The following is a 24,537-nucleotide window of genomic DNA, read 5'->3' on the forward strand; positions in this document are numbered from 1 at the left end:
GTTAGCCTTGAGAAAGCCCAAGGACAGTGCTCAGGCCCTGAGTTCAAGCCTCAGGAATGGCCAAAAAAATGAGAGGGGGGAGAGAGGAAGAGGGGAAGATGGCAAGTAAGGCCAGTCCTGGCCCCACACGGGAGGCCCTCTATGAAAACTGAAGTAAAGGGACTAGGACACCTGTGATCTTAGGTACTCGGGAAGCTGAGATCCTGGGATTCATGGTCAAAAGAAGACCTGGGAGAGCCTATAAGACTCTTAACATTTAGCCAGCAAAAAGTGCTGTGGCTCAAGTTGTAGAGCAGTAACCTTGAACAAAAGAAGTTCAATTATAATACCCAGAGCCTGAGTTGCAGCCCATGACTGGCAATTGGTTTTTGTTGGTTTGTTTTTTTTTTTGCCAGTCCTGGGCTGGGGCTCAGGGCCTGAGCACTGTCCCTGGATTTTCTCAAGGCTAGAGCTCTACCACTTGAGCCACAGCACTACTTCTGGCTTTTTGCTACATATGTGGTACCAAGGAATCGAACCCGGGACTTTACGCATGCTAGGCAAGCACTCTACCACTAGGCCAAACTCCTGGCCTGGCAATTGTTTTTTAAAAAATTACAATAAAGGAGCCGTAAGTGTGGCCTAGTAGTAGGGTGCTTGCCTGGCATACACAAAGCCCTGGCCCCAGTTCCTTGGTACCACATCAACAGAAAAAACCTGGAGTGGTGGAGCTCAAGTGGTAGAGCGCTGGCCTTGAGCACAGAGAGGCTCAGGACAGCAGTACCCACACACTGAGTTCAAGCCGCAGGACTGGCAAAATGTAAATAAATAAATAAGTAAACAAACTCGTGGTATGGCTCTAGTGGAAAAGTTCCTACCTCGCAAATGTTAGACCTGGAGTTCAGTACTGCCAGTAAAGAAGACATGGAGAAGGGAGTAAGGTGGCAGTTTTCAGCTTAGCAATATGGTAACCAGATATTTATTTCTTTGGATGAAAGTCACACATTCATTCTCTTCCATTAGTTAACAGGCTGATCTAATATTTCACTGATATAATTTTTCTAGGCTCTTGGGATGCTCTTTTGGCATAAGCATAATATTGAAAAATCATTGGCTGATTTGCCCAACTTTACCCCCTTCCCAGATGAATGGACTGTGGAAGATAAAGTTTTATTTGAGCAAGCCTTTAGTTTTCATGGGAAAACTTTTCACAGAATCCAACAAATGGTAAGTGGTGCTTTGTGCTGTTTTTATCCTTGTCTCTACTTTGAAGCTTGTGTCCTCAGCCTCAAATGTTCTCATGTATAAAAATACCTTTAGGGGGGCCGGGAGTTTGGCCTAGTGGTAGAGTGCTTGCTTAGCATGCACGAAGACCCGGGTTCAATTCCTCAGTACCACATACATATGAAAAAGCCAGAAGTGGTGCTGAGGCTCAAGTGGTAGAGCTCTAGCCTGGAGAAAGTCCAAGGACAGTGCTCAGGGCCTGAGCTCAAGCCCAGGACTGGCAAAAAAAAAAAAAAAAAAGAAGAAAAAAAAATGCCTTTAGGAAAAAAGTGGCTTGCTAGTGCTACTCTGTGGCTAGGAAGATTCCAGTTCCAGTAAGCACGTCTTTTAGTCTTCCTCCCACTGGAGGGAGCACTTCCTGTTCTGCCTTGGCCACTGTTTCACCTCCCTCTCCAGTCCCCCAAGATGAGGCTCCCTGGGCCATGCCAGCAGGCCAACAGAAAGGCTTTAGGTGCTTCTTTATTCAGGTGGAGCAGGGTGGGTCTTTATTTGGAGAAAGTTTGTGTGTGTGTGTGTGTGTGTGTGTCTTTTGGCATTCTGAAAAGCTGTTTGGCTAGATGTTGGTTCATACGTATAATCCCAGATTCTTAGGAGGCTAAGATCTGAGGATCCAGGTTCAGAACCATTCCTGGCAGACAAGTTCTCAAGATTCTTTTCTTCAGTTAACTAGGAAAAAGCAGGAAGCAGAGGTGTGGTTCAAGTGGTAGAATGACAGCCTTAAGCAGAAAAGCCTCTCTCGGGAGAATGAAGGCCTGAATTCAGGCTCCAGGACTGACACCAAAAAGAAAACTATTTACCACACTCCAGCTTAAAAGCTTACTGATAGTTGCATTATATATTAAAATGAATTTTAAAAAATTGTACCAAATGTTAACTTAAGGACATTGATTATGTAAAAAAAAATCAAAATCTAATTTCAGAATACTTTATTTGACAGTGCACATTTTAGTAACTTGTGTTATTGACTATATAGAGAATTCGCTGTCAGTTTTTCATTATCAGAAAAGAAAGGATGTGAATTAAGATATTTCTGCATATATGAGAGTAATCCTTATTAAATACATCGTGGTGAAGATGAGTGTCAAATCTAAGTTAACTCATTTTTTTACATTTAGCTTCCTGATAAGTCTATAGCAAGTTTGGTGAAATTTTACTACTCGTGGAAGAAGACAAGAACTAAAACCAGCGTGATGGACCGGCATGCCCGGAAACAAAAGCGGGAGCGGGAAGAGAGGTGAGCTAGGGTGGTGGGAGAACAGCGTGGAAAGATTTCTTTGTCTTTGGGGGTCCACCTTTCTGGTAGAGCAAAAGCTTACATAGTATTTCTCCTCTCGCTAAGTGTGAGACATTGGGCAGCAGAGTGTTGAACTTCCTTCACCACTCTTCCTGAAGCCACTTGGATTTTGAATGAACTAAAGCCCCTTAAAGCTTTGACTTCTTTTAATAAAAATACATCACCAAGCCAGTCACCAGTGTCTCATCCTGTAATCTTAGCTACTAAGGAGGCTGAGATCTGAGGATCCAGGCTCAAAGCCAGCCCCGGCACATTAAAGTCTGTGAGACTCTTCTTTCCAATTATCTACTAGGAAACTGGAAGTGGTGCTGTGGCTTCAGCAGTAGGTCAGTAGCCTCAAGCTGAAGAGCTCAGGGTCAGGGCGCTCAGGCCCAGAGTTCAAGCCCCCACAACCAGAGAAAAAAATAAAAAAGAGGGCAGGGTGCAGTGTGCAGTGGCACACACCTGTAATCCTAGTTACTCAGGAGACTGAGATCTGAGGATCACAGTTCAAAGCCAGCTCGGGCACTAAAAGGTCTAGAAAGGCCGTGAGACTCTTAAAGACTCCATTAACTACCAGAACAGTGCTCAGGCCCAGAGTTAAGTCCCACAATGGAGGGGAGGGGAGAAAGAACTTTTTCTTTCCTTGTCAGGTGATGAAAAAACACATTTTCTAGACTGAAATTTATTTATTTGGCATATTAATCATATTGATCATTTGATGTGTATTTATATTTGATTGGTTTAAAATAAAAATTGAGGTTCAATTTCCTTCTTCCCTTTTTTGACCCCCCTGTCTTGTATATGTGGCTCAAGTGGTAGATCACTAGCCTTGAGAAAACCCAAGGACAATGCCCAGGTACTAAGTTCAAACTCCAGGACGACAAAACAAAAGAAAAAACAAAGCAGTAAAACTGGTTCTTGATTTGTATGTGTGTTCTTTCACATATAAATTATTGGGTCTTTTTATGGATCCATACTCTGTAGTTTTTGATGTTTTATCCCCTTTATAAATTTAGTTCAGTTATAAAATTAAATATTACTATTGAACAGCAGTCTGAGTTAAAATAAGTGGGGGTTGATTATCCTTGATTCTGACATGAGTGTTGTCTGACGCTCCTGTTTTCATCACCCAGATGCTTCTCTTTTCATGACCACCATTGAAGAGTGGGCATCACTCTCCCCTTTGCACACTGCACACTGTGAGGACACACACTGGCAAGGGACGTGGCCCTGGCAGCTGCCCCTTAGGGTCATTGACCTCTCATAGGATTTGCCTTAGCCCCTGTTTCTTTTGCGTGCTCTCCCACCGGACCTCTTCTTTTCTTAGCAGAGACAGGAAAAGAGACACTGTGGGAGGCTTGCATTCCCCAGCTTCTCTCTTAGCTTTATCTGAGTCAAAGGGGCGGGCAACTTGATTCTGTTTCTGGAGTCAAAATTTAGACCTTTTGCCTTGGCGGCAGTGGCTCACACCAGTAATCCTAGCTCAGGAGGCTGAGATCTGAGGATCACAGTTCAGAGTCAGCCCTGGGCTCAAAAGCCAGTGAAACTCGTACTTTGAATTAACCACCAGAACACTGGAAGTGGTGCTATGGCTCAGCTAGTAGAGCAGTATCCTTTGCTGAAGAGATCTCAGGAACAGCACCCAGACCCAAAGTTCAAGCCCCACAATTGACCACAAAAAAAAAAGTTAGACCTTTGCTGGGGCCAACCAGCAGCAAACCAGGGTTCGCAGATTGGGGTTCCTGAAATAGGGGGCAAGGGCTAGGAAGAAATAGAAGAGAGACAGACACACGGGGTCCGGGATGTCCGCAGTCCAGGTAAAGACTGCCGCGTTTATTTTTCACTCCTGCTTCTTCCCTCCTTCAGACCCAGGGAACTTCCAGGTGTTATATTCATATGGTAAATCTCAGGTCATTTAAACAGAATAAGGCCAGAAAACAATAAGACAATAAAGCCATTGTCTGATGCAAATCAAGGTACAGTTTGATTCCACTCTGGCTCCCAACAGACCTTAAAATGCCATGCCACTGCAAAGCCATCTTTGTTTTTATTGGCAGTCCTGAAGTTTGAACTCAGGGCCTGACATCAGGTAGTACCCCAGGCCCCACCCCCCCTCCACCACCACCCTCTTTTTTTTCTTTAATTATTGTTCTGGTTGCATCTTTTTCCCTGGGTCAGCCTCTGGTCACAATCTACCATCTGTATTTCCTGTTGGCTTCACTAGGATTACAGAAATTTACCACCATGTGTATCTTATTTGTTAACATGGATCTTGAGACTTTTGCCCTCTATAACCTTACTCCACAGTCCTTCCCGCCACGGGACTAGGCGTCATGACTTACTAGTGGTTGATTCCTGCCTAGCAGGTGTGAGCCTTGCGTTCAGTCCCCAGTACCACCAGGAAAAAACAAAAACACAGTGTGCAGGTCACCAAAAGCCTCTTTTTGTGGCTTTGAACAGAAAGTTGGGATGTGAAAATGGCTTAGTACTTGCTGTTAAGTTGATATATTTTTGTAGACGATCTCTGTTTTGTTGATTGATCATATCCTAGACCTTCAGTAGAACTAGAAGTTGTTGCTTTTTATTTGAATTATGAACTGTTTTTGTCTCAGCAATCTGAGGTTATATAGAGTAATTTTGCATTAAATTTGTCACTAAATCAAGTTGTGGCTTATATTTTTATATGACTTAGGATTTGTTCTTGTCTTCCAGTGAGGATGAACTGGAAGACACAAATGGAAGTAACCCCATTGACATTGAGATTGATCAGAACAAGGAAAGCAAAAAGGAGGTATTGCCCTATAATTATTTAGGCAAATGAACTTCATCACTAGTTCCCAGATAAAAGCTTTCTCTATGCATTCTCTTTAGGACATTAAGTGCTGTGTGCAAAGCGTCTTTTAGGACTTTAATACCAACTTAACTTTATACAACTTAGAATTCTATTTGCCTGGATTCGTGAGTAAAAGAACCTTTGAAGGAAAGCAAAGCATGTGTGAGCAAAGGCTTTCTCCTGGTATTGGTGTTTGTGTGTTCTGTAAGTAGGCCAACACTCCTCCCAGACTTTGTAGCTGCCACTGCCCAGGCTCTGCATAGGCCGCTCTTCACAAGACCCAGTAACTTGGGTTTTCCGCAGGGTCTGTGTGAGAGCCCTTGTTACTCAAACAGCAGTATACTCCAGGACAAGCCATGACTATTCTGGAAGATGTGCTGAGTACTAGCTTTCACATTAAAACTCATTGCATAAGGGCTGGAAAGCCCTGGTTTTGATTCCTTGGTATGGCATTAGCCTTGAGCAGAAAGTGTCCAAGGACAGTGCCCAGGCCCTGAGTTCAAGCCCCAGAGCTGGCCCACACACACACACACACACACACACACACACACACAAAAGAGTGTGTGTGTGTGTGTGTGTGTGTGTGTGTGTGTGTGTGTAGGGAGGCCAGGAGTGTAACCTAGTGGTAGACTTTGCCTAGCACACGTGAAACCCTGGGTTCGATTCCTCAGTCAAAGACAGTGCCCAGGCCCTGACAGGCCTAGCAAAAATAAAAACAAATCATTGCACCAGGTATTTTTAGGTGCTAATGGTCACCTACGGTTGGAAGAGCCCATTAGCTACTTGGTTCTTCCAGCCATAGATGACCGTTAGTGCTTTCATACGCGGGTATCAGGCATATTTCTAATGGCAGTCCTGCTAGTGATTTGTCGAGTGCCTGTGTGTAAGAGTTAACTCAATTTCATGGTTTAGGATTGATATTGTACTTGGACTTTTGAGTGGACTTGTTTTTGATAGATTGTCGCTTAAGGGAAGGCTTTTCTATAATTCTTGTGTTTTATATAGTAGCACACTTTCTCACTCAAAAAGAAAATCGGTTAAATGTTAGTTCCTTTTAAGTATACAATGCTGTTAACAACATACATTATTGTGTAATCTTTATAAAAGACAGTGTTGTACAGAACATTTTGTTACCTACTAATAATTTAGGAAATTACCATTATTATCATAGATCTTAGTTTATATTTTAGTTTTGAAAATTTGAAGCAAAAAGGTCACTTGAATACTTCTATTAGCAAACGTTAGCTTAGCAAAAGGTAATCATGAGAAATTGTCAAAACCTATTATTCATGAAATGATTACCAGTAAGATAGTACTTGTCTTGCCAAAATTTTGTTGTGTTTTATTTCCTGAAACTTGATTTTTGAGGAAACACAAAAGGTTAACATGTTTTTGGATTTTTTGTTTGATTTATGTTTGAGCCCCAAAACTCAGAGCCCCACAGGCTCACATGGCTGCTTTGCTCAAGGCTGGTGGTATTCTATCATTTGAGCCGCTCCTCTACTTCCAACTTTTTGGTGTTTAATTGAAAATAATGAGTTTCACATGCTTTTCTTCCTGGGCTGATTTTGAAATGTTATCTTTAGATCTCAGCCTCCTGAGTAGCTAGGATTACATATATAAGCTACCAGCTTCCAGCAGTGATACACAAAAAGAGCCATAGTTTATACTTTGGTGGTTTGTTTTGTTTTGTTTTTTGTTGTTGTTATTTGTTTATTTGGTGGGGAGGTGGAGTGCTACTGAGGTTTGAGTCCATAGCCTTGCACATACGAGGCAGGTACTCTACAATTTGAGCTATACTTCTAGTCCTTTTTTTGGCCCTAGTTATTTTGGGGATAGGGTTTTGAGTATTTGAGTTTCTTACCTATAGCCTTCTATACAAGACTACAGAAGTGAGCCACCACCTCAGAGATAGGCTTGTAGGATCTTGATTTTTTTTTTTTTTTTTTTTTTTTTTTTTTGGCCAGTCCTGGGGCTTGAACTCAAGGTCTGGGCACTGTCTTTGAGCTTCTTTTGCACAAAGCTACTAGCACTCTACCACTTGAGCCACAGCACCACTTCCTGCTTTTTTTATGTGGCTCTGAGGCATTGAACCCAGAGCTTTTTGCATGCTAGACAAAGCACTCTACCACTAAGCCACCTTCCCAGCTCTTTGCTAATTATTTTATTTTATTTTATTTTTGTCCAGTCTGACTCTCCCATTCTTCACTTCTAGAGTAGCTAAGATTACAGTTATGAGCCCTAAAGTCTGGCTGGCCCTTAAAAGTTTGTATTTCTTATTGAAAAGATTAAAGACTTACAAATCTCACCTGGTGCTCCTGGCCACAGCATGAAAGCTAGCTATATGTAGTTCCAGTTCCTGAGACCTGAAGGATCTCAGTTTGAAGCCAGCCTGGGCAGAAAGACTTGTCTTCATTAGCCAGCACAGTACTGAACTGGAAGTGTAGTTCAAGCAGTAGAACCATCTGTGAGCAAAAAAAGCCAAACAAACTGGGCTTGTACTCCTGGCTACTCAGGAGGCTGAGATCTGAGGATCACAGTTCAAAGCCAGCCCTGTCACTGAAACCCCTGAAAGAAAGAAATTTACGGAGCCCATTTTTTCTGTCTGTGGCCATATATAGTGGTCTGTGTTGCTAGAGAATAGTATAGTCGTAAGATAAAATTATTCCTGTGTCACTTACCTATTTGATAAAGACAGGGCTACAGAGCTCACAGAGAATACAAATGGGTTTTCTTCCTGTTATTACTAACAGAGACATAAAGAGAGAGAATAAGAAGGAAACAATAAAAATCCCAAGGCCAGTTTGTGGCTGCTAAACACTCAATAGATTTTATGAATGGCGAGACACAGCACAGTATTGGTTGTAACTCAGTTGGGATTGTGTTAAGGACATGGGCTTCTTACTATTCGCTGTATATTTTTTAAATTTTACATTTTCCTATGTCTCATCTGTGTGTTATGCAGGTGCCACCTACTGAGACAGTTCCTCAGGTCAAAAAAGAGAAACACAGCACCCAGGCCAAAAATAGAGCGAAAAGGAAACCACCGAGAGGGATGTTTCTTTCTCAAGAAGATGTGGAAGCGGTGTCTGCCAATGCCACAGCTGCCACGACCGTGCTGAGACAGCTGGACATGGAGCTGATATCCGTCAAACGACAGGTACTCCCCGCCAGCCTCCCCGGAGGAGCCTGGGGGCCGCCTGCCCCACACAGATGCCACTCCTCTCCATGAACCCTCCAAGAACCATTGGTTCCTAAGGAAGTGAGCAGAAGAGCTTGGGGATTGGCCAGTTAACTTTTTTTGTTGTTGTTTTGGTGGGTCATGGGGCTTGAACTCTGGGCCTGGGCACTGTCCCTGAGCTCTTTAGCTCAAGGCTGCTGCCCTACCGCTGGAGCCACAATTCCACGTCCCCTTTCCTAGTGATTAATTGGAGATGAGAGTCTCACAGACTTTTTAGACTTTTTAGTGTCCGGGCTAGCTTTGAACCGCCATCCTCAGATCTTAGCCTCCTGAGTAGCTAGGGTTACAGCAGTGAGCCATCGCGCCCGGCTAGACCAGTTACTTTTTTAAGTTTACTTTTAAGTTGTGTTCTGTATAGAGACAAGTATATGGCTGTTACCTTTGCATGCAGTACATTTTTGTACGTGTGTGTGTGTGTGTGTGTGTGTGTAAAATGATGGGTGTACATGCATAGACAAATCTCAGTAAGTTCTGACTAGGTCTTGAACTTGCTGGGTGGCACTCCATCACTTGACCCATGCCCCCCAAGCCATTTTCACTTTAGTTATTTTTCAAATTAGGTCTCACATTTATGCCCAGATTGATCTAGACTGTGATCCTCCTGAGTTTTAAGGGTGTTTTTGTTTTTTTGGTGTGTTGGTCATGGGGCTTTAACTCTGGGTCTGCCACTGTCCCTGAGCTGTTCAGCTCAAGGCTACCATCCTACACCTTGAGCCACAGCACACTTCCCTTATTTTTCTAGTAGTTAATTGGAGATAAGAGTCCCTCATTCTTTAGAGCCCAGGCTAGCTTTGAACCGTGATCCTCAGATCCTAAGTCTTTTTTATCCCTTGCTTTTTATATTTCCATATAAAAATGGATATTTTGTAAATTTCAAAAAACAATTCTGCTAGCATTAGGATTGGGATATTTTACCTAGGGTTACTATCCTCATGGAGTCTTGTAAGTGGAGAGAAGCCCCTTGGTAGGCCTTCACCTTCTTCTGTGTTGTGTTGCTCTCTGTGCACATGCTTGCACTTTCTCTGTTAGGAGTAACTCCTTGATATTTGGTGCTTGTAGAGAATGGTTTTTGTTTTGGGGGCTGGTTCTGGGGTTTGATCCCATGGTCTGGATGCTTTACCCAGGTTATTTTGTTCAAGACCAGTGCTTTACCACTTGGGCCACAGCTCTGCTTCTGACTTTTTGGTGGTTTATTGGAGATAAAAGTCTCATTGAATTTCCTGCGTGGTCTGACTTTGAACCTCAGTCCTCAGATCTCAGCTCCTGAGTTGCTAGGATTTCTGGCCTGAGCTTCTGGTGTCCAGCTGTGACATATTTGCAAGGTTCAGTGTAGAAAGGGCTATCACTTCAGTACATTCAAACCAAAAAACCCATTTTTATTCTTTCTCTTTGGTTCTAGAAAACTGTCAGCAGATTACAACTGCATTGCAGTTGTCACTTGGGCGACTTTTGATGGTTTCTTTGCAAGGTTAAATGTGAGGCCAGCTGTCATTTCCCCATGAGAAGAGTGGGGGCTGTGGCCGCAGTGTTTGGGGGAGGCGATACTGACCTGGCCCAAGCCTCTTCCCTAGAATCAGAACCACTTAGCTACTGGCACAGCTGTGTTCTAATCTTAGTAGAATCACTTAATCTTCCTGGGCCTCTTTCAAATGAGGAGATTAATCCTTTCAGCCTGATCTCGCATGGTCTGTCAGGTGGCCGAGCTCTGTGCACAGGGATCTCTCTGCTGAGCCTGGATCTCTTAGCCCTCTTAGTCTCCTCTACAGGGAGGCCTGGTTGCTCTACCCCTGCCCCTCTAACCCCATGTTCTTAGAAGTTGCAGCGTGATGTTAAGAAGAAAGTGGGTCGGGCAGGAGTTTGGCCTAGTTGTAGAGTGCTTGACTGGCATGAAAACTAAGGCCCGGGTTCAATTCCTCGGTACCACATACATAGAAAAAGCTGTAAGTGATGCTATGGCTCAAATGGTAGAGCACTAGCCTTGAGAAAGCCCAAAGACAGAGGTTAGGCCCTGAATTCAAGCCCAGGACTGGCCAAAAAAAAAGTCAGATAAGGCTCCTCTTCCACAGAGAGGTTCTTTATTCTATCATGAGAGATTAAGTTTGCAGAGCTTGATCAAGGCATGCTCTTGAAGATAGCTACTGTGGGGTTGACGTTTTGAAGAGGGAAGGCCTAAGAGTCTGACATGCTGGAGAAGAGACAGGTGCCACAGCCGCCAGGGCCTCAACCACATAGTGCAGCTGCAGCCGAATGTTCTCCTCCTCTTGCCGTGACCAGTATTGCTGGGGGCCTGGGTGTGTCTGGGAGACAGGCATCTGAACACCAGCCCCCCGGAAGATGCTGCTCCAGCAGCCAGAGGTCTTTAATGAGTGCACGCAGGTCCTCCCAGCCCCTTTCTCAGTTGGTGGGCTTCTCTTCTTATACTAGCCTCATTGAAAGGTTTAGTCGTGTTTTATAATCTTCACGTGTGTATTCCTGGAGCATATCAGGACAAGGAGGCAGGGCCACTCTGGGTCCCTGTCAACAGGACAGCCCTAGCTGGCTCCAAGCCAGCTGGGGCAGAAAACTCTGTAACACTCAACTGCCAATTTACCAGTAAAATGCTGGACTAGAGGTGTCATTCAAGTGGTAGTAGAAGACCATTCCCTCTATACTGGTGAGAAAGGAAGCAAGCAAGCAAGCAAGCTCATCACTAACACACACACCAACCAAAAAACTCACACAAAACACAAATAAAAGGTCAGAGAGAATATGTGAAACTAGAATTCTATAAATAAAAGTATAAATATTTGAAAAGGAAAAATTCAAAAGATTATTAAAAAATGACTAGAGGAATTATTAGAAGTGTGCACTGCTTGCCCTCTCTTTAGTTACTTCTAAAATCCTGCTATTCTTTTTTTTTTTTTTTTTTTTTTCCAGTCCTGGACTTGAGCTCAGAGCATGAGCCCTGTCCTTGGATTTTTCTCAAGGCTAGAGCTCTATCACTTGAGCCTCAGCACCACTTCTGGCTTTTTTTGGGTTTTTTTTTTCCAGTCCTGGGCTTGAGCTCAGTGCCTGAGCACTGTCCTTGGACTTTCTCAAGGCTAGAGCTCTACCATTGGAGCCTCAGCACCACTTCTGGCTTTTTTCTAAGTATGTGGTACTGAGGAATCGAACCCGGGTCTTCGTGCATGCTAGGCAAGCACTCTACCACTAGGCCAAACTCCCGGCCCCTGCTATTCATTTCTTTTAGGGGCATCTTGTTTTTGAGTGTTGTAAAGTTGTTTTTGTTTTTGTTTTTTCCCTGGGAAAAAAACATCTTCTTTCCATTACTCCCTTATTTGTTGGTGTGGTTATTCCAAGATGGGAAGTGCTAGAGTGAGAGTTCCCTTCAGTTGAGTGTGGAACATCCTCCCAGCCGATGGAGAGCAGAGCAAAGTGCATTCCTGTGTCAGCCAGTCATTCACAGCTGTGTAGGAAAGCAGAGCCGCGCTGGCTTGTTTGATTGCTGTGTTGTGTCTCATGATCAGATGTAGGCAGTGGCATTTAGATACAGTGTTCAAAGCAAAAATGTGAAAAGATAGGTAAGAACCGGAAGATGTCACATTTGAGGTGCACTGTGCACCTCTGCTCTGGGCAGAGCCCAGAGGCGGTGGCTGCTCTGAAGCCCGTGCCTGTCCAGTTCGTGGCTGTTGTTGCCATCATTCCTCTGCGTTTGTGAGTGGTGGGAAGCCAGGCACTTACTCTCTCGGGTCAGGTCGGGTCAGGTGTGGGCAGCACAGGCTGGTCTATAGGAGGCAGTGGGTTGGACTTGCCACCTCCCTGTGGGGCCGCCCTGTCTGGGGCTCTGGGCAGACCTCAGGGACTTGTGGCTGCAAGGGGGTTTAGGAACTGCATTGCTTTTTCGTTTTCCTCTAATTTTTTTTTTTTTGAATGTGAACCATGAATGAATTTTTTATTGGCATCATCAATCCATGAACAAGAGTTATTTTTTCCCATAAAGTGAGGTGATTTCAATCTGCCATAACATATGCCCGCACGTCTTCACCTTGGAAAGTAGTATTTTATGCTTTTACCAGGGTTCATTATTCCTTCTTTACTTTCACAATTTTTATGCTGCTGCCAGCTGTCTTCTCAGCATTGGCTTTGAACTCTGTCTTCAGTGCATCCCTCACAGCTTTTGCACAGATCTGGGAGTGCCAGAGGTAGCTGAGTCCAGCCTACCTATCACCAGCATGCCACCATGACGTCCTGAAAGCGAGGGTTGTCCGTCGAATCGCAGGACAAGGCAGTACAGGCTCGGCTGGGCTGTCCATCTGCCCGAAGTTCCCCTTTGAACTTTGTCGTTTTCTTCATAAAAGATTTTAAAATGAGAAATTTTTTTTCCTTCTTAGATTCAGAATATTAAACAGACGAATAGTGCTCTCAAAGAAAAACTTGACGGTGGAATAGAACCTTACCGACTTCCAGAGGTAAGATTGCTCATTGTCTCAGATTTATGGTGATACATGGCCAACGGATGTGTTGTAGGAAATGAAGGGTGGGGACGTAATTCTATAGTTGTGTTAAAACTCTGGTTTGAGGAAAAGAAGGATTCATTGAAGACGAACTTGTGTTTGGTTTTCTAGGTCATTCAGAAGTGCAATGCCCGGTGGACCACAGAGGAGCAGCTCCTCGCCGTCCAAGGTATGGGGAGGGGAGCTCAGAGAGAGCCCGTGAGGCTCATGGCCCACCCACCCCTCACTCTTCACGCAGGGGCAATTGTCCATTCTCCTGCAGCCAGGTCTCCATGGCTTTTGGAATTGGGGTTTGTTTTGTTTTACCCCCATGTCTTATAATTGTAAAAATTAACGTGCAAGTGTATTATACTTCAGCTGTTGCTTGTTGAATATTGCATAGTCAGGAAGCACAGCTCCCCACTCACAAAGAAGATTAAGAAGATAGACTGTAACTGGGCTGGTGGCTCACACCTGTAATCCTAGCTACTCAGGAGGCTGAGATGTGAGGATTATGGTTCTAAGCCAGCGCAGGCATTACAAAGTTATGAGACTTTGTGTGGGGGGGTAGGGGGTCATGGGGCTTGAATTCTGGATGCTCTCCCTGAGCTCTTCAGCTCAAGCTACCACCCTACCCTGGAGCCAAGCCCCACTTCCTGTTTTCTAGAGGTTACTTGGAGATAAGAATTTCAGGTCTTTTTGTGCCGGGGCTGGCTTTGAACCTTGATCCTCAGATCTCAGCCTCCTGAGTAGCTCGGATGACAGGCATGAGCCACCACGCCTGGCTCTGTGAGACATTTCTTGAGCTGATTGTGCTTTTTCTGTGGTAACACATGTACAGGAATGCCTGCACTGTATGTTCCATTTATCAGGATAAATGGGCAGGCTCAATTGTGGTGCATGTGAGAGGGAGAAGGAGGGAGGGAGGGAGAGCGTGAGAGAGTAGTGGGGCCTGGGCGCTGCTGTCCTGAGCTCTTGAGCTCAAGGCTACCACTGTACCACTTGAGCCACTGTGCCACTTCCTTAATTGTGGTTCTTAGAAATTGTATTTTCTCTTGACGTTAAAAAAGCTCTTTCTCTCCCTAGCCATCAGGAAATATGGACGAGATTTTCAGGCAATCTCGGATGTGATTGGGAACAAGTCAGTGGTACAGGTGAAAAATTTTTTTGTAAATTATCGACGCCGCTTCAACATAGATGAAGTTTTACAAGAATGGGAGGCAGAACACGGTAAAGAAGAGACCAATGGGCCAAGTAACCAGAAAGCTGTCAAGTCCCCTGACAGCTCTGTCAAGATGGCGGAGGAGGAAGATGAGGTAAATCTGCATTCACATCCCTTTCCCAACTCCTTGTGAAAATGGCTACAAGATGGGCCGTGAGTTTGGCCTAGTGGTAGAGTGCTTGCCTTGCATGCACGAAGACGCGGTTTCAATTCCTCGGTACCACATACTTAGAAAAAAGCTGGAAGTGGCGCTGTGTCTCAAGTGGTAGAGCTCTAGCATTGAGAAAGCCCAAGGACAGTGCTCAGGCCCTGAGTTCAAGCCCAGGACTGGCCAAAAAAAGGGGGGGGTGCAGAGGGATTACAGTTACATAAGTCAAATAATGAGCACACATCTTTTTGGACAGTGTGACCCCTTCCTTCTCCCTGTGCCGGCAGCTTTTACCAGTAAATGCTGTCATCTTTGGGCTCCGGGCAGCTCATCCCTGTCTCACTCACCTCATGACTTGTGAGCAGGTGGTGCTTCATTCTCTGCTGGTCCCTCCAGCTATAGACTGTTACCTACGGCCAGAAGATCCTGAGTGGCCGAGGTGAGACTGCCGCGGGAGTGTGGGAACTGCATCAGTGCGCCCACTCTGGCCTCCTGTGTTGTGCCATTGTCGTGGGGCTGTTCACCCACTGTCGAGGACCGAGCCCCTGGATATGTCCCTGCTGCCATCTTCAGGGTGGGTGAGTCGAGGCCCTATGGCTGCCGGATCTCCTGGGGCTGCGGCAGAGTCATTTCTGGGATGATGGTGCCCATTTCCTCAGCCCCATCAGTAGACTTCAAAGAACTAGACTGACAAGAGACAATTCTGCTTCCTGTGCCAGGCTTGTGTGTCATTTCCGCCTGGCCTGGCCGCCTCAGTCCTGCACTCCAGAGAACACACATGAAGATGAGGCTTGGCTTCCACGGTCACTGCGCTTTGTGTTTATTCGCGACATCATAAAGCAAGGGATTCACTGAGCTTCCCCATGCAGCCCTCAGACCAGGCTAGAGATTGTGTTTGCTGCCGCTTTGCTTGACATCCCGGCCCCAGAGCATGGCGGTGAAGGGCGGGAGTGGGCCATGCAGGATCTCTGTCAGTTCTGTAAAGGACCCCAAGCACTTCTCTGTTAGAAAGGCATTGAAACCCAAAGCCAGGCACGGTGGCTCACACCTGTAACCCTAACTACTCAGGAGACTGAGATCTGAGGATCAAGGTTCAAAGTCAGTCCGGGCACAAAAGGACCTGAGACTCTTACCTCCAATTAACCTCTAGAAAATGGGAAGTGGTGCTTGGCTCAAGGGCAGAGCTGATAAGAGCCCAGGCTAACTTCAAGCCCCATGACCCACAAAAAAAAGGAAGAAGAGGAGGAAAACATTGATACCCAAAAATATTCCACTGCCTGTATGAGTGCATGAGGCCGGAGAAAGCAAATGTGCTTTTACCTTTTGGCAGTAATTCTTGTTCTAGTGCTAAATGTCCCTTAGTAACTAACTTCGGTGACAAATTAATTGTCCTAGCACCGCCTCTCTGTTCCCTTTCTTCAGTACAGGTTGGAGGGGACGACGTGCACTGTTGTGTACTGCCCCGTGCCCGACCATACCCAATGCCCCACCATACCCAATGACTCTTGAGTGGCAGAAGTAGATGGGACCGTGGGTTGGAGAGATTGATTCTCTTGTAAAATTACATGATGATTGTATTGCCAACAAGGAGAATGCTGGTGGAACTACTTTGGTTCTCTCACGGTTGAGCATTGTTGAGATTGTGGCTCAGTGCGATCCTGCTGCAGGCAGTTGGACGCCATGTCCCTCTGGAGGTTGGGTTCCAGGGGAAGTCCTGAAGGTTAGACGTTCTGTCTCCTGGCAGGAATGATGGCTGCTGGCTCTGGAGGAACCAGCTGCCACCACCGCTCTAGACAGTGTGAATAGTTCCCACTGCGGCACACTGCCCTCCTCCTCACAAGGAAGGAAGGCATTGGGCGGGAAGCGTGGCCTAGGGGTAAAGTGCTTGCCTAGCAGGCATGAAGCCCCGGGTTTCATTCCTCAGCATCACATACACAGAAGCTGGAAGTGACGCTGTGGCTCAAGTGGCAGAGCACTAGCTTTGAGCAAAGTGTCCAACAACAGTGCCCAGGCCCCAAGTTCAAGCACCAGGACTGCCCCGCCCCACTCACCCTACCTAAGAAGCACGGTGCTGCCATGCAGGTTTGGTGCCTGCCGAGCCCCCTCTCCTCCCGTGAAGCGCCCCAGGCAGCAGTGGGCGTTTCCCTGGTCTTTGATCTTCCCTTCCATCTCCTCCTGCAGGCTGCTTCGGTCCTTGATGTGAGATACGCCTCTGCCTCGTGAGCGCAGAGGGCTCTGAACACTTGGTATGGACTCCATGATGCTATCCAGGAAATCAGGTATTACAAGACGTCACCTAGCCATCTGCATCACATCTCTGTGGACAAGCAGCTATTAACCAAAAAAGGCATACACTTCCAGTCCTGCGCTACATCTGCCTTAAGTCCTTGCTCATTCCTCCATGTTGGCGGCACCACTTCTCAGAGAGCTCCGTTGCATCTCACTCTCCCCCACGCTGGGAGTCCACATCTGCACACGGTCCTGACTCCGGGCCCACCTCCCCAGCCAGCGCCCGAAGCAGCAGCAGCAGCAGCAGCAGCACAAGTAATCATGGAAGGCCCCGCTCTGTCCCTGCATGGCCTGCGGTTTCTACTTTGTGCACATTGCAATTCTCAGAGGAACCGACCCTGCTAGCCTTCTAGAAAGTTTCTCATTCTTTTCTGGGGCAGCCACCTAAGTAATATCATGCTTCCTTGGAAATCCACCATTCATTGGCAGACTCCTCACGTGAGGCCTTTCCCATCACCGCAGCCATCCGGATGCAGCCCGCAGCCCCGATGTGTAGAGTTTCAGTCTGGAGCCTGGGCGGCCCCTTCCCCCTCCTTCTTCTAACTCTGCCCCCGTTTCTCCCTTCCCCAGTGGTAAAATGCTCATTCCCATCAACTGTCCTTGGACACTAGTTTAACAGGAATGTGGACCTTGGCACTTTCTCCCTTCAGCACTGCAATCCCAGGGCGAGTGCACCCCATCTTTCCCTGCTCCCCAAGCCACCATTGCCACCACCCCACCGGGAGAGAGTCGGTCCATATCACTGTACCTGGTGCTTGTACATTTGGAATTGGTGCCTTCTCCTTTTGGCAACCATATCATCAATCCCTTTTCTGTTCAAGTGTCTTATTTAATGTTTATTGCTTGCCAAAGATGACATCGCTGAGACAGGACCTGGGGAGAGCTGGAGCTCTGACAGGGGAGCTTTTCAATTTCAGGCTAGTGCAGGATGTTAGAATAGCTGGAGATGGATTTTTACAAGACACACCATTTGTTCCCACCTTCTTGGTGTGCCTAGCCCATTGTATGTGACTACATGTGTCCTTTATGTCATTTGTGTTCAGCGTGATGCCGCTCTTCTCAGCAGAGTTCAGGACAGAGGAGTGACCAAGTGGAAAGAACCAGTCCGCAGTGCTCTGGAACGCATTTCGGAATGGCTAGCTAGGAGCAGGCAGAGTTCCTTGCAGAGTTTTGTTCCCTCGCTAGGCTGTAGCCTGCCTCTAGGGCTTGAGAGTGGTCAGCCAGTCAAGACTGCGCTCAGTGCACATGGAGCCTTGTTGTTGCATCATTTAAATAGTATTTTTTTCTGCTTTGAATACCAAAAAGGAAACAAAAATATGCTTTAAAGCATAAACAATTTTTTAAGATTTTAAATATGCAATTGAAAAGGATGTGTTTTCAGTCTCAAGCACCTTGCTTTTTCCTATTTTCCTTAGGTCCACCGATTTTGTTTCTTGAGGAAGAGGTTCAGTAGAGATGTAGGGTTTGGAGGCTTGGACCTTCTTCCCGAGCTGTCTGGAGGAAGGGCCTAGGAGGGAGCGCGGCAGGGCCCGGCCTGCTGCTCAGCACGTGCTGGCGGCTCGGGGCGCCAGGGCCTGGCAGCTGCTCCTACCTGAGAACAGGTAGCAGAGTCACACTGGGCCAGCTGCTTTCTTTGTGTTTTGATCCCCTGCCTGCTGTGGATTGCAGGGGGGGCGTGGGAGGGCCAGGTTTGCACAAGCTCCCTGCCACAGCCTGGGGAGCACCTGGCTTTCCTGAGCGCTTGCTCCCGCTCGCAGGTGTGCCCGGCACTTAGGCAGTGGCATTCTCCCTCTGCCTGAGGCTCTACGCCTCTTCTCCATGCCTCTTAACATTGTAATCCCTCGTGGCAATATCTCCCAATTGACGCTAGCCCTTGGGAGGCGTGGCGGGCTGGGAGGCAGCGCTGGCCCCTGTCCCCCCGCCCCGTGTGGTTTCGGGCACGGATTGGCCTCCTGCCCTGCAGAGTCATGCGCTGGTGCACTTGTGCCCCTGGTCTCTGATCAGGAGAGAGGCACATATTCTCATTGGACATAGGGGAAAGGTGGTCTTTGCCTAGCTGCTTTTGCTGTGGTCTCATGTATAATAAAATAGCACTGTGCTTTAAACTTTGCATTGCATTGTCTTTCCATTGAGATAATGCAAGAAGCTGCTCGGCTTTCAAAGCCGAGCGGTCTGGTCTTACGTACGTGAAGACTCTAACATATCAAGAATTAGGTGCGTTGGCAAGGGTGCATTTGGGACATGATAACTGCTCCAGATAGAATGTCACTCAAGCTTTGTGTTCTTAAAATTATCAATGTGAATGTCATAATTATATATATTTTTGTGGGAAAACTCCCCTAAGTATAAGTTATTGTGCAGAATATAGTATCATGAACACAAATAGTAGTTAACTTTTAGTTTAGGAATCCCTAAAAGATAAATTGTATTGCATATGCATTAAAAGTTTGTTTTATTTAATTTTGTGTAGACGTGTAAAGTGTTAGGTAAAAGTTCTTTTCACTTACCATTTAAACACCTGTTACTTGAATACCGCATCGGCTGGTCCACAGCAGTGGTCGCTTCTGTAATGTTGCTGGGAAGTTAGCGCCCCCTTCGTTGTGCTGAGTCCCCGGGGAGGCACGCAGTCAGGTGCCGCCTGTGTGGCCAGAAGCCGGGTTAGCGCTGCCCACCCGCTGCCTTGTCTTGAGTCTGTCGAGACGCAGCTTCCTCACGCTAGTTACTGATTTTAATCTGTAAGATCCACTGAGGATCACAAGCCTGTAATCACAAAAGAAGCCCAAGGCTTGCTGAGTTGGAGTAATGAAGTAGTTGCTTTCTGTTCATATAAAATTTCCTCAAATATCACACACCACTCCGTGTGCTCATTGTCACTTTAAATTTCAACTATACCCTATTTTTGTCTTTCTGAATATCAGATGTACTATTGGTATAATTGTACACCAAAAATAAGCCAAGCAGTGCATTACACTAACTGGATCCCTGCTTTTATGTGAGCAAAGAAAAGACAGAGCCAACTCCAACACGAGCCTCTTTCTCCACTAACCTGTTTCTATGAGTAGTGACCCAGGATTCAAGCTTTTGGTATCAAGCAAACTTTGCCTCCAATTACTCAAAGTAGACAGAGCCTCCTAATCCAGTGACCTCGTGCAGTGCTTTTTCTGCCACTCCCGGGTCTCCGTGGCTTTTCCTTACTAGTAAAGCACAATGGCAGGAATGCTATAGAGCTGAGAAGAAGGCAGGTCAGTATAGTCTATGCATGTTGTAAAATAATGAGTGTTTACAGTCACCTTCTACAGCGAAGTTTATACTGGAGCCGATAGTACTCCAGCATGTAGACTTACAACTTTGCTAAGTGCTTTTTAGATTGCTTAACATTTTTTCAAGATTTTAAAAGATGTATAAGGTTAAGTTTGCAAATATAATGGAAATGCTGTATATCTTTTGAAGTGATAAAATCCACTTTGGAATTTTAAAGAAAATATGTTGTAATAATGCTGTTGTAAGTAATATTTTCCTGTCTCTTGCCTGTTTTGTATTTCAGCACATACATTGTGGTGAATGTTCATAGCATTATAATTGCTTAGCCATTGAATGATAAATTTGTTAGTAGAAATTGGAAGATTTGTGAAATTCTGCAGAATTCATTTTTCTATTTCCAATATTTGCTGAAGTTAAATAAAAATTTTGAAGCCATTGATGTAATAAAATGTGAAATGAAACGGTAACTGCACCCATCTCTACCCTCATACAAAGTGCAGTGCATTTCTCCCTTCTGAGTAGGTCTTGGGGCTTTGATCTATGCCACTTCCCAGCAATTAAACCCTGAAGACATAGCTACGGGTGGCTTTGGCCTCCAGTCAGTCTTCCGCCCTGCCTAACTTCCAAGCCGAGCCTTTTGTGTGTGCACTGATCTGCTAGTTTCATCAGTTGTGATGCAGAATTTCATAAATTTTAAGATTGAAGGGGGTTTATACGTGTTGTCCCCAGTGCTCAAAACTAACAACACTCCACCACTTGAACCATAAGCTTCTGGCTTTTTATTGGGTGGGGGGGGGAGTGTGTAATGGTGGTGGTAGTTAATTGGAGATAGAAATTGCACAGATTTTTTTCTGCTGAGGCTTGATCTTTAGGTCTGATCCTTCAGGGTAGCTAGGATTACAGGCCAGGCCGAGCCTTTTGTGTTGGCAGCTTTCCTTCTCCAGCTTGACCGGGTTTCATCTGACCCTGCAGGCTGGGCTCTGAACTAGGGGAGTGAAAAGACCATGTTACTGCCTTTGTTGCTTTGTTGTTGTTTGGTAGGTAGTTAGGCTTGAACTCACAGCCTGGGTGCTGTCCCTGAGCTCTTCAGCTCAAGGCTACCACCCTACCCTTGAGCCAATCCCTACTTCCCATTTTCTATAGAGTTCAATTGGAGAGAAGAGTCTCAGGTCCTTTTGTGCCCGAGGTGGTTTAGAACTCATGGTTGTCATATCTCAGCCTCCTGAAGAGCTAAGATTTCAGGCCCAAACCACCAGCACCCAGCTTGTTTTTGTTACTAAGTGCTAGTACCGGGGTTTGAACTCAGGGCCTCGAACTCTTAGAGCTTTTTTGCTCAAGACTAGCACTCTACCAGTTGAGCCACAGTTCTGTTTCTGGCTTTTTGCTAGTTAGTTGGAGATAAAAGTCTCATGTCTCTTTTCTTCCTAGGCTGGTTTTGAACCAATCTCAGTCTCCTGAGCCCCCAGTGCCCAGCTCCACTGTTGCTTTGAGCAGTCAGAAGTAACCCACCACATTGGCCTTGGTGCCCGAGTCTCCGACAAACGACCCAGTATGCACAGTTTCCTCTCTGGGATTAGAATGGAGGATTTCGCAGATTGTTATAGTTGACAAATACTTCAGATACGTAAACTTAAAAGTAGACTCACAGAGGGAGGAGGTTTCTTTTGCTTATAATGCCTTTGATTTCATTCCATGGCCATTCAGCCTTTTTAAATTAATAGTAAGGGGTTAGGGGCCAGGAGTTTGGTCTAGTGGTAGAGTGCTTGCCTAGCATGCACAAAGCCCTGGGTACCATTCCTCGGTACCACATACTCAGAAAAAGCCGGAAGTGGTGGTATGGCTCAAGTGGTAGAGCTCTAGCCTTGAGAAAGTCCAAGGACAATGCCCAGGCCCTAAGTTCAAGCCGCAGCACTGCCCCCCCCCAAAAAAAAAAAAAAAAAAACTTTTAAAGAGGTGGCTTTTAGCCAGCCCTTTGGAGGTGAGACAGGAGACTCAGAAGTTCAAGACCGTTGTGGGGTGCATACTTTAAGACAGCCTGAGCTCTATAGAGAAACTCACAAAATAATGGGCTGAGGTGTGGCTGGTGGAGCGCCTTCCCCTCACAGGCGCAAGGCCCTGAGTTCAGCCCCCTCCCCACAAAATGAAGAAGATCCCACAAGCCATTTGACTCTTTTAAATAGGAAACTACCTGGCGTGCAGCCCAGCTGACCACCCAGTCCTGCCCCAGGCTGCCCTGCGGCCAGGTGTGCTGGCTTCCTCTGTCCCCGCCTTGATGGCGCTGCGAGATCCACCCGTAGTTCCGCAGTGCCGTCTTCTCTGAGCAGGCTTACAGTGAGGTTGTGCCAGATTCTCCTTGTGGCACTCATCCAGACTGTCCCCTGTGTGAGATGAGGTGCCGGCAGGCTTCGCCCCACGCAGAGTACCTGGCGACTCCTGGCTCCCCCACTGCTAATCACCAGCTCCCAGAGGGTGGGGCCAGGGCATGGCTCTCTTGAGTTCCTGGACAGCAGAGAGCTCAGCCATTCAGACGCTGCCCTACGGATGGAAAATCCCAAAAAATTCTGTAGATCCCATCCCCGTTCATTCTCCCTCGCCAAGCCCGCCCCTCAGAGCCAGGGTTAAGCAGAGCTAGATCCAGCAGATGTTTTTGAGTCCTGGCCTGCAGCAGCTGTGCAGATTTTGTGCAGAGACACGCCTGTTGGCACAGTGAGGCGTGGTGTGGGGCTGGCTTGCCAGGGCTGTCCAGAGGCCTCTGCAAGCCATCCTGGGGGCCTCATCAGGAGTGGATCCCACTCAGCCTTGCGAATGCCTCTTACCCTGCATGGAGCTCCAGCTCTGCCTTTGAAGCCCCCTTGCCTTGGATCTGCGTCTGTCAGCACCCCGACTCTACTGCTGTGCCGCTGCCCCCCACACGCACACACACAGAGGGGTGGGGTGTGGCCTGCAGGGCCACTGTACAGCAGTTGCCTTGCCTGTGTGGCTTTTGGTACTTAGCTGAATAAAGGTAGTGATAACTACACTGTAATTGTGTATAGAGCATTATTTTTGCGTATTTTTAAATAGCATTGGCTAAATTGGTTGAAAATTACCTTGCATCCCATCCCCCCCAGACCCGGTGGGAACAAATGCCTGATGGTTCTGGAGGGTTCACGTCCGGGGTCTGACAGCCCTGCTGGTTTGGGAGAACTTGCCAGACTGACACATGGTGTCATGAGCCAGGAAGCAGAGAGAGGTGGCAGAAGCCCAGGCTCTCCTTTAAGAGCACAGCCGCAGCCCTCAGAGGCCTCCTCTAGGCCTGGGCTTGTCAAGGCTCCTCCTTAGCTGCTTCAGGTTGTTTGCATAAAAGCTCCTGTGTGGCTCCCTTCTGTGGAATAGAAAGCTGGATACATGCTTGGTGCCCTCATTTCTGTAATGGCAAGACTGTGTCGCTGGCACCCTCTCCGTCAAACTGAGTGTTCCAGCTCATGACCCTCACATCCTGCCCCACAGAAGTCTCTCCAGCTCTCCTGGCCCATCACCCCCTCCCTCGGGGTTCATAGCTTACACTGCTTGCAGTTAGCATGTCCAGCTCTTACAACTAGCAAATACCAGCTCTCCCTTCAGCACACCGGCTCCCTGGCTGTAAGCTCTGAGCCTGGTCTGCTCTGCTCTTCAGTCAGCATGCCCCACGTTTTAGAGGGAGCTGAGATCTAGGCAATCCAGCTCTGAAGAAGAGGCGAGGGGAAAGCTGAAGTGTCTTCTGCTGGGCCTTGCTGCCATGCCAGCAGCTGAACCTGCCCTTAACTGGGGCCCTGGCCTTGGACCGAGGATCAGGGCAACCATGGCTGAGGCTCGGCTTCCTTCCTGGGAGAATCGTCTCCGCGTGGACTGCTCTGTCCCTGATCTGCATTCCTCCTGTCATGCTGCCACCGCTTGTGACTGAGCTTTATGGAGTAGATGGCCTCCACCCCGCCCAGCCGTGCCCTGGGCATCCCTGCCTCTCGTTTGAGGCTGTCCAATGGTGTTGTTTAGGCAGGCCTTCTATTTAGATTACCTGATGGGACTCTGTCCAGAGGGCCACCTGCTGTGCTCAGTGCAGCACTTAGCAGGTGTGTGGTGGGGATTAGGCCAGGATGAAGTCGGCCACAGGAGGCTCAGCGATGTGCTGCCTCTCTTGGGAAGTCTTCCCATCAACAATGCAGGAGTCCCAACCAGCGGGGCAAGGCCAGGCTTCATTCTATAGCAGCCGCTGGTCGCTGGTATCCAAACTACTCGAGAGGCTGAGATCTGAGGGTTGGGAAGCAAAGCTTGCCCAGGCATGAAAGTGTGTGAGACACAGCCAGTGAACCACCAGGAAACTGGCTAACAGCACTGTGGCTCAAGTGAGAGAGTACTAGCCTTGAGTAAAAGGCGCTCAGGGACAGCGCCCAGGCCCCGAATTCAAGCCCTAGGACCAAGCAGAACACAAAAACAATCTACAGCATTCCTTTGGGGTGACTCCCTCCTGAGGGCCAGGCCATTGACCTGAGGACTTCCCTCCGCCAAGAGCAGCG

The 24,537-nt window shown here is 47.0% G+C and overlaps 1 protein-coding gene across 2 annotated transcripts in view; it reads left to right on the forward strand.

Annotated features, from left to right (window-relative positions):
• Positions 1-22,803, forward strand: part of Rcor1 (REST corepressor 1) — a 63,715-nt gene extending 40,912 nt beyond the window's left edge. Inside the window, exons 5-13 of one of the 2 annotated variants that reach the window (XR_016537614.1) lie at positions 1,045-1,206; positions 2,379-2,497; positions 5,252-5,330; positions 8,338-8,532; positions 12,984-13,061; positions 13,218-13,275; positions 14,172-14,401; positions 16,637-16,734; positions 21,434-22,803. Coding sequence is in view for 1 of the 2 variants with exons in the window: in XM_090344873.1 (XP_090200999.1) it covers positions 1,045-1,206; positions 2,379-2,497; positions 5,252-5,330; positions 8,338-8,532; positions 12,984-13,061; positions 13,218-13,275; positions 14,172-14,401; positions 16,637-16,678 (963 nt within the window). In the remaining variant the exon portion in view is untranslated. Of the gene's footprint in view, positions 1-1,044; positions 1,207-2,378; positions 2,498-5,251; positions 5,331-8,337; positions 8,533-12,983; positions 13,062-13,217; positions 13,276-14,171; positions 14,402-16,636 lie in introns of both variants that reach the window. The other variant, XM_090344873.1, reaches the window with a different exon arrangement.
• The last annotated feature ends 1,734 nt before the right edge of the window (positions 22,804-24,537 follow it).

This window comes from Megascapheus bottae, chromosome 14 (assembly GCF_031878675.1).
Source record: "Megascapheus bottae isolate mThoBot1 chromosome 14, mThoBot2.hap1, whole genome shotgun sequence".
NCBI lineage: Eukaryota > Metazoa > Chordata > Mammalia > Rodentia > Geomyidae > Megascapheus > Megascapheus bottae.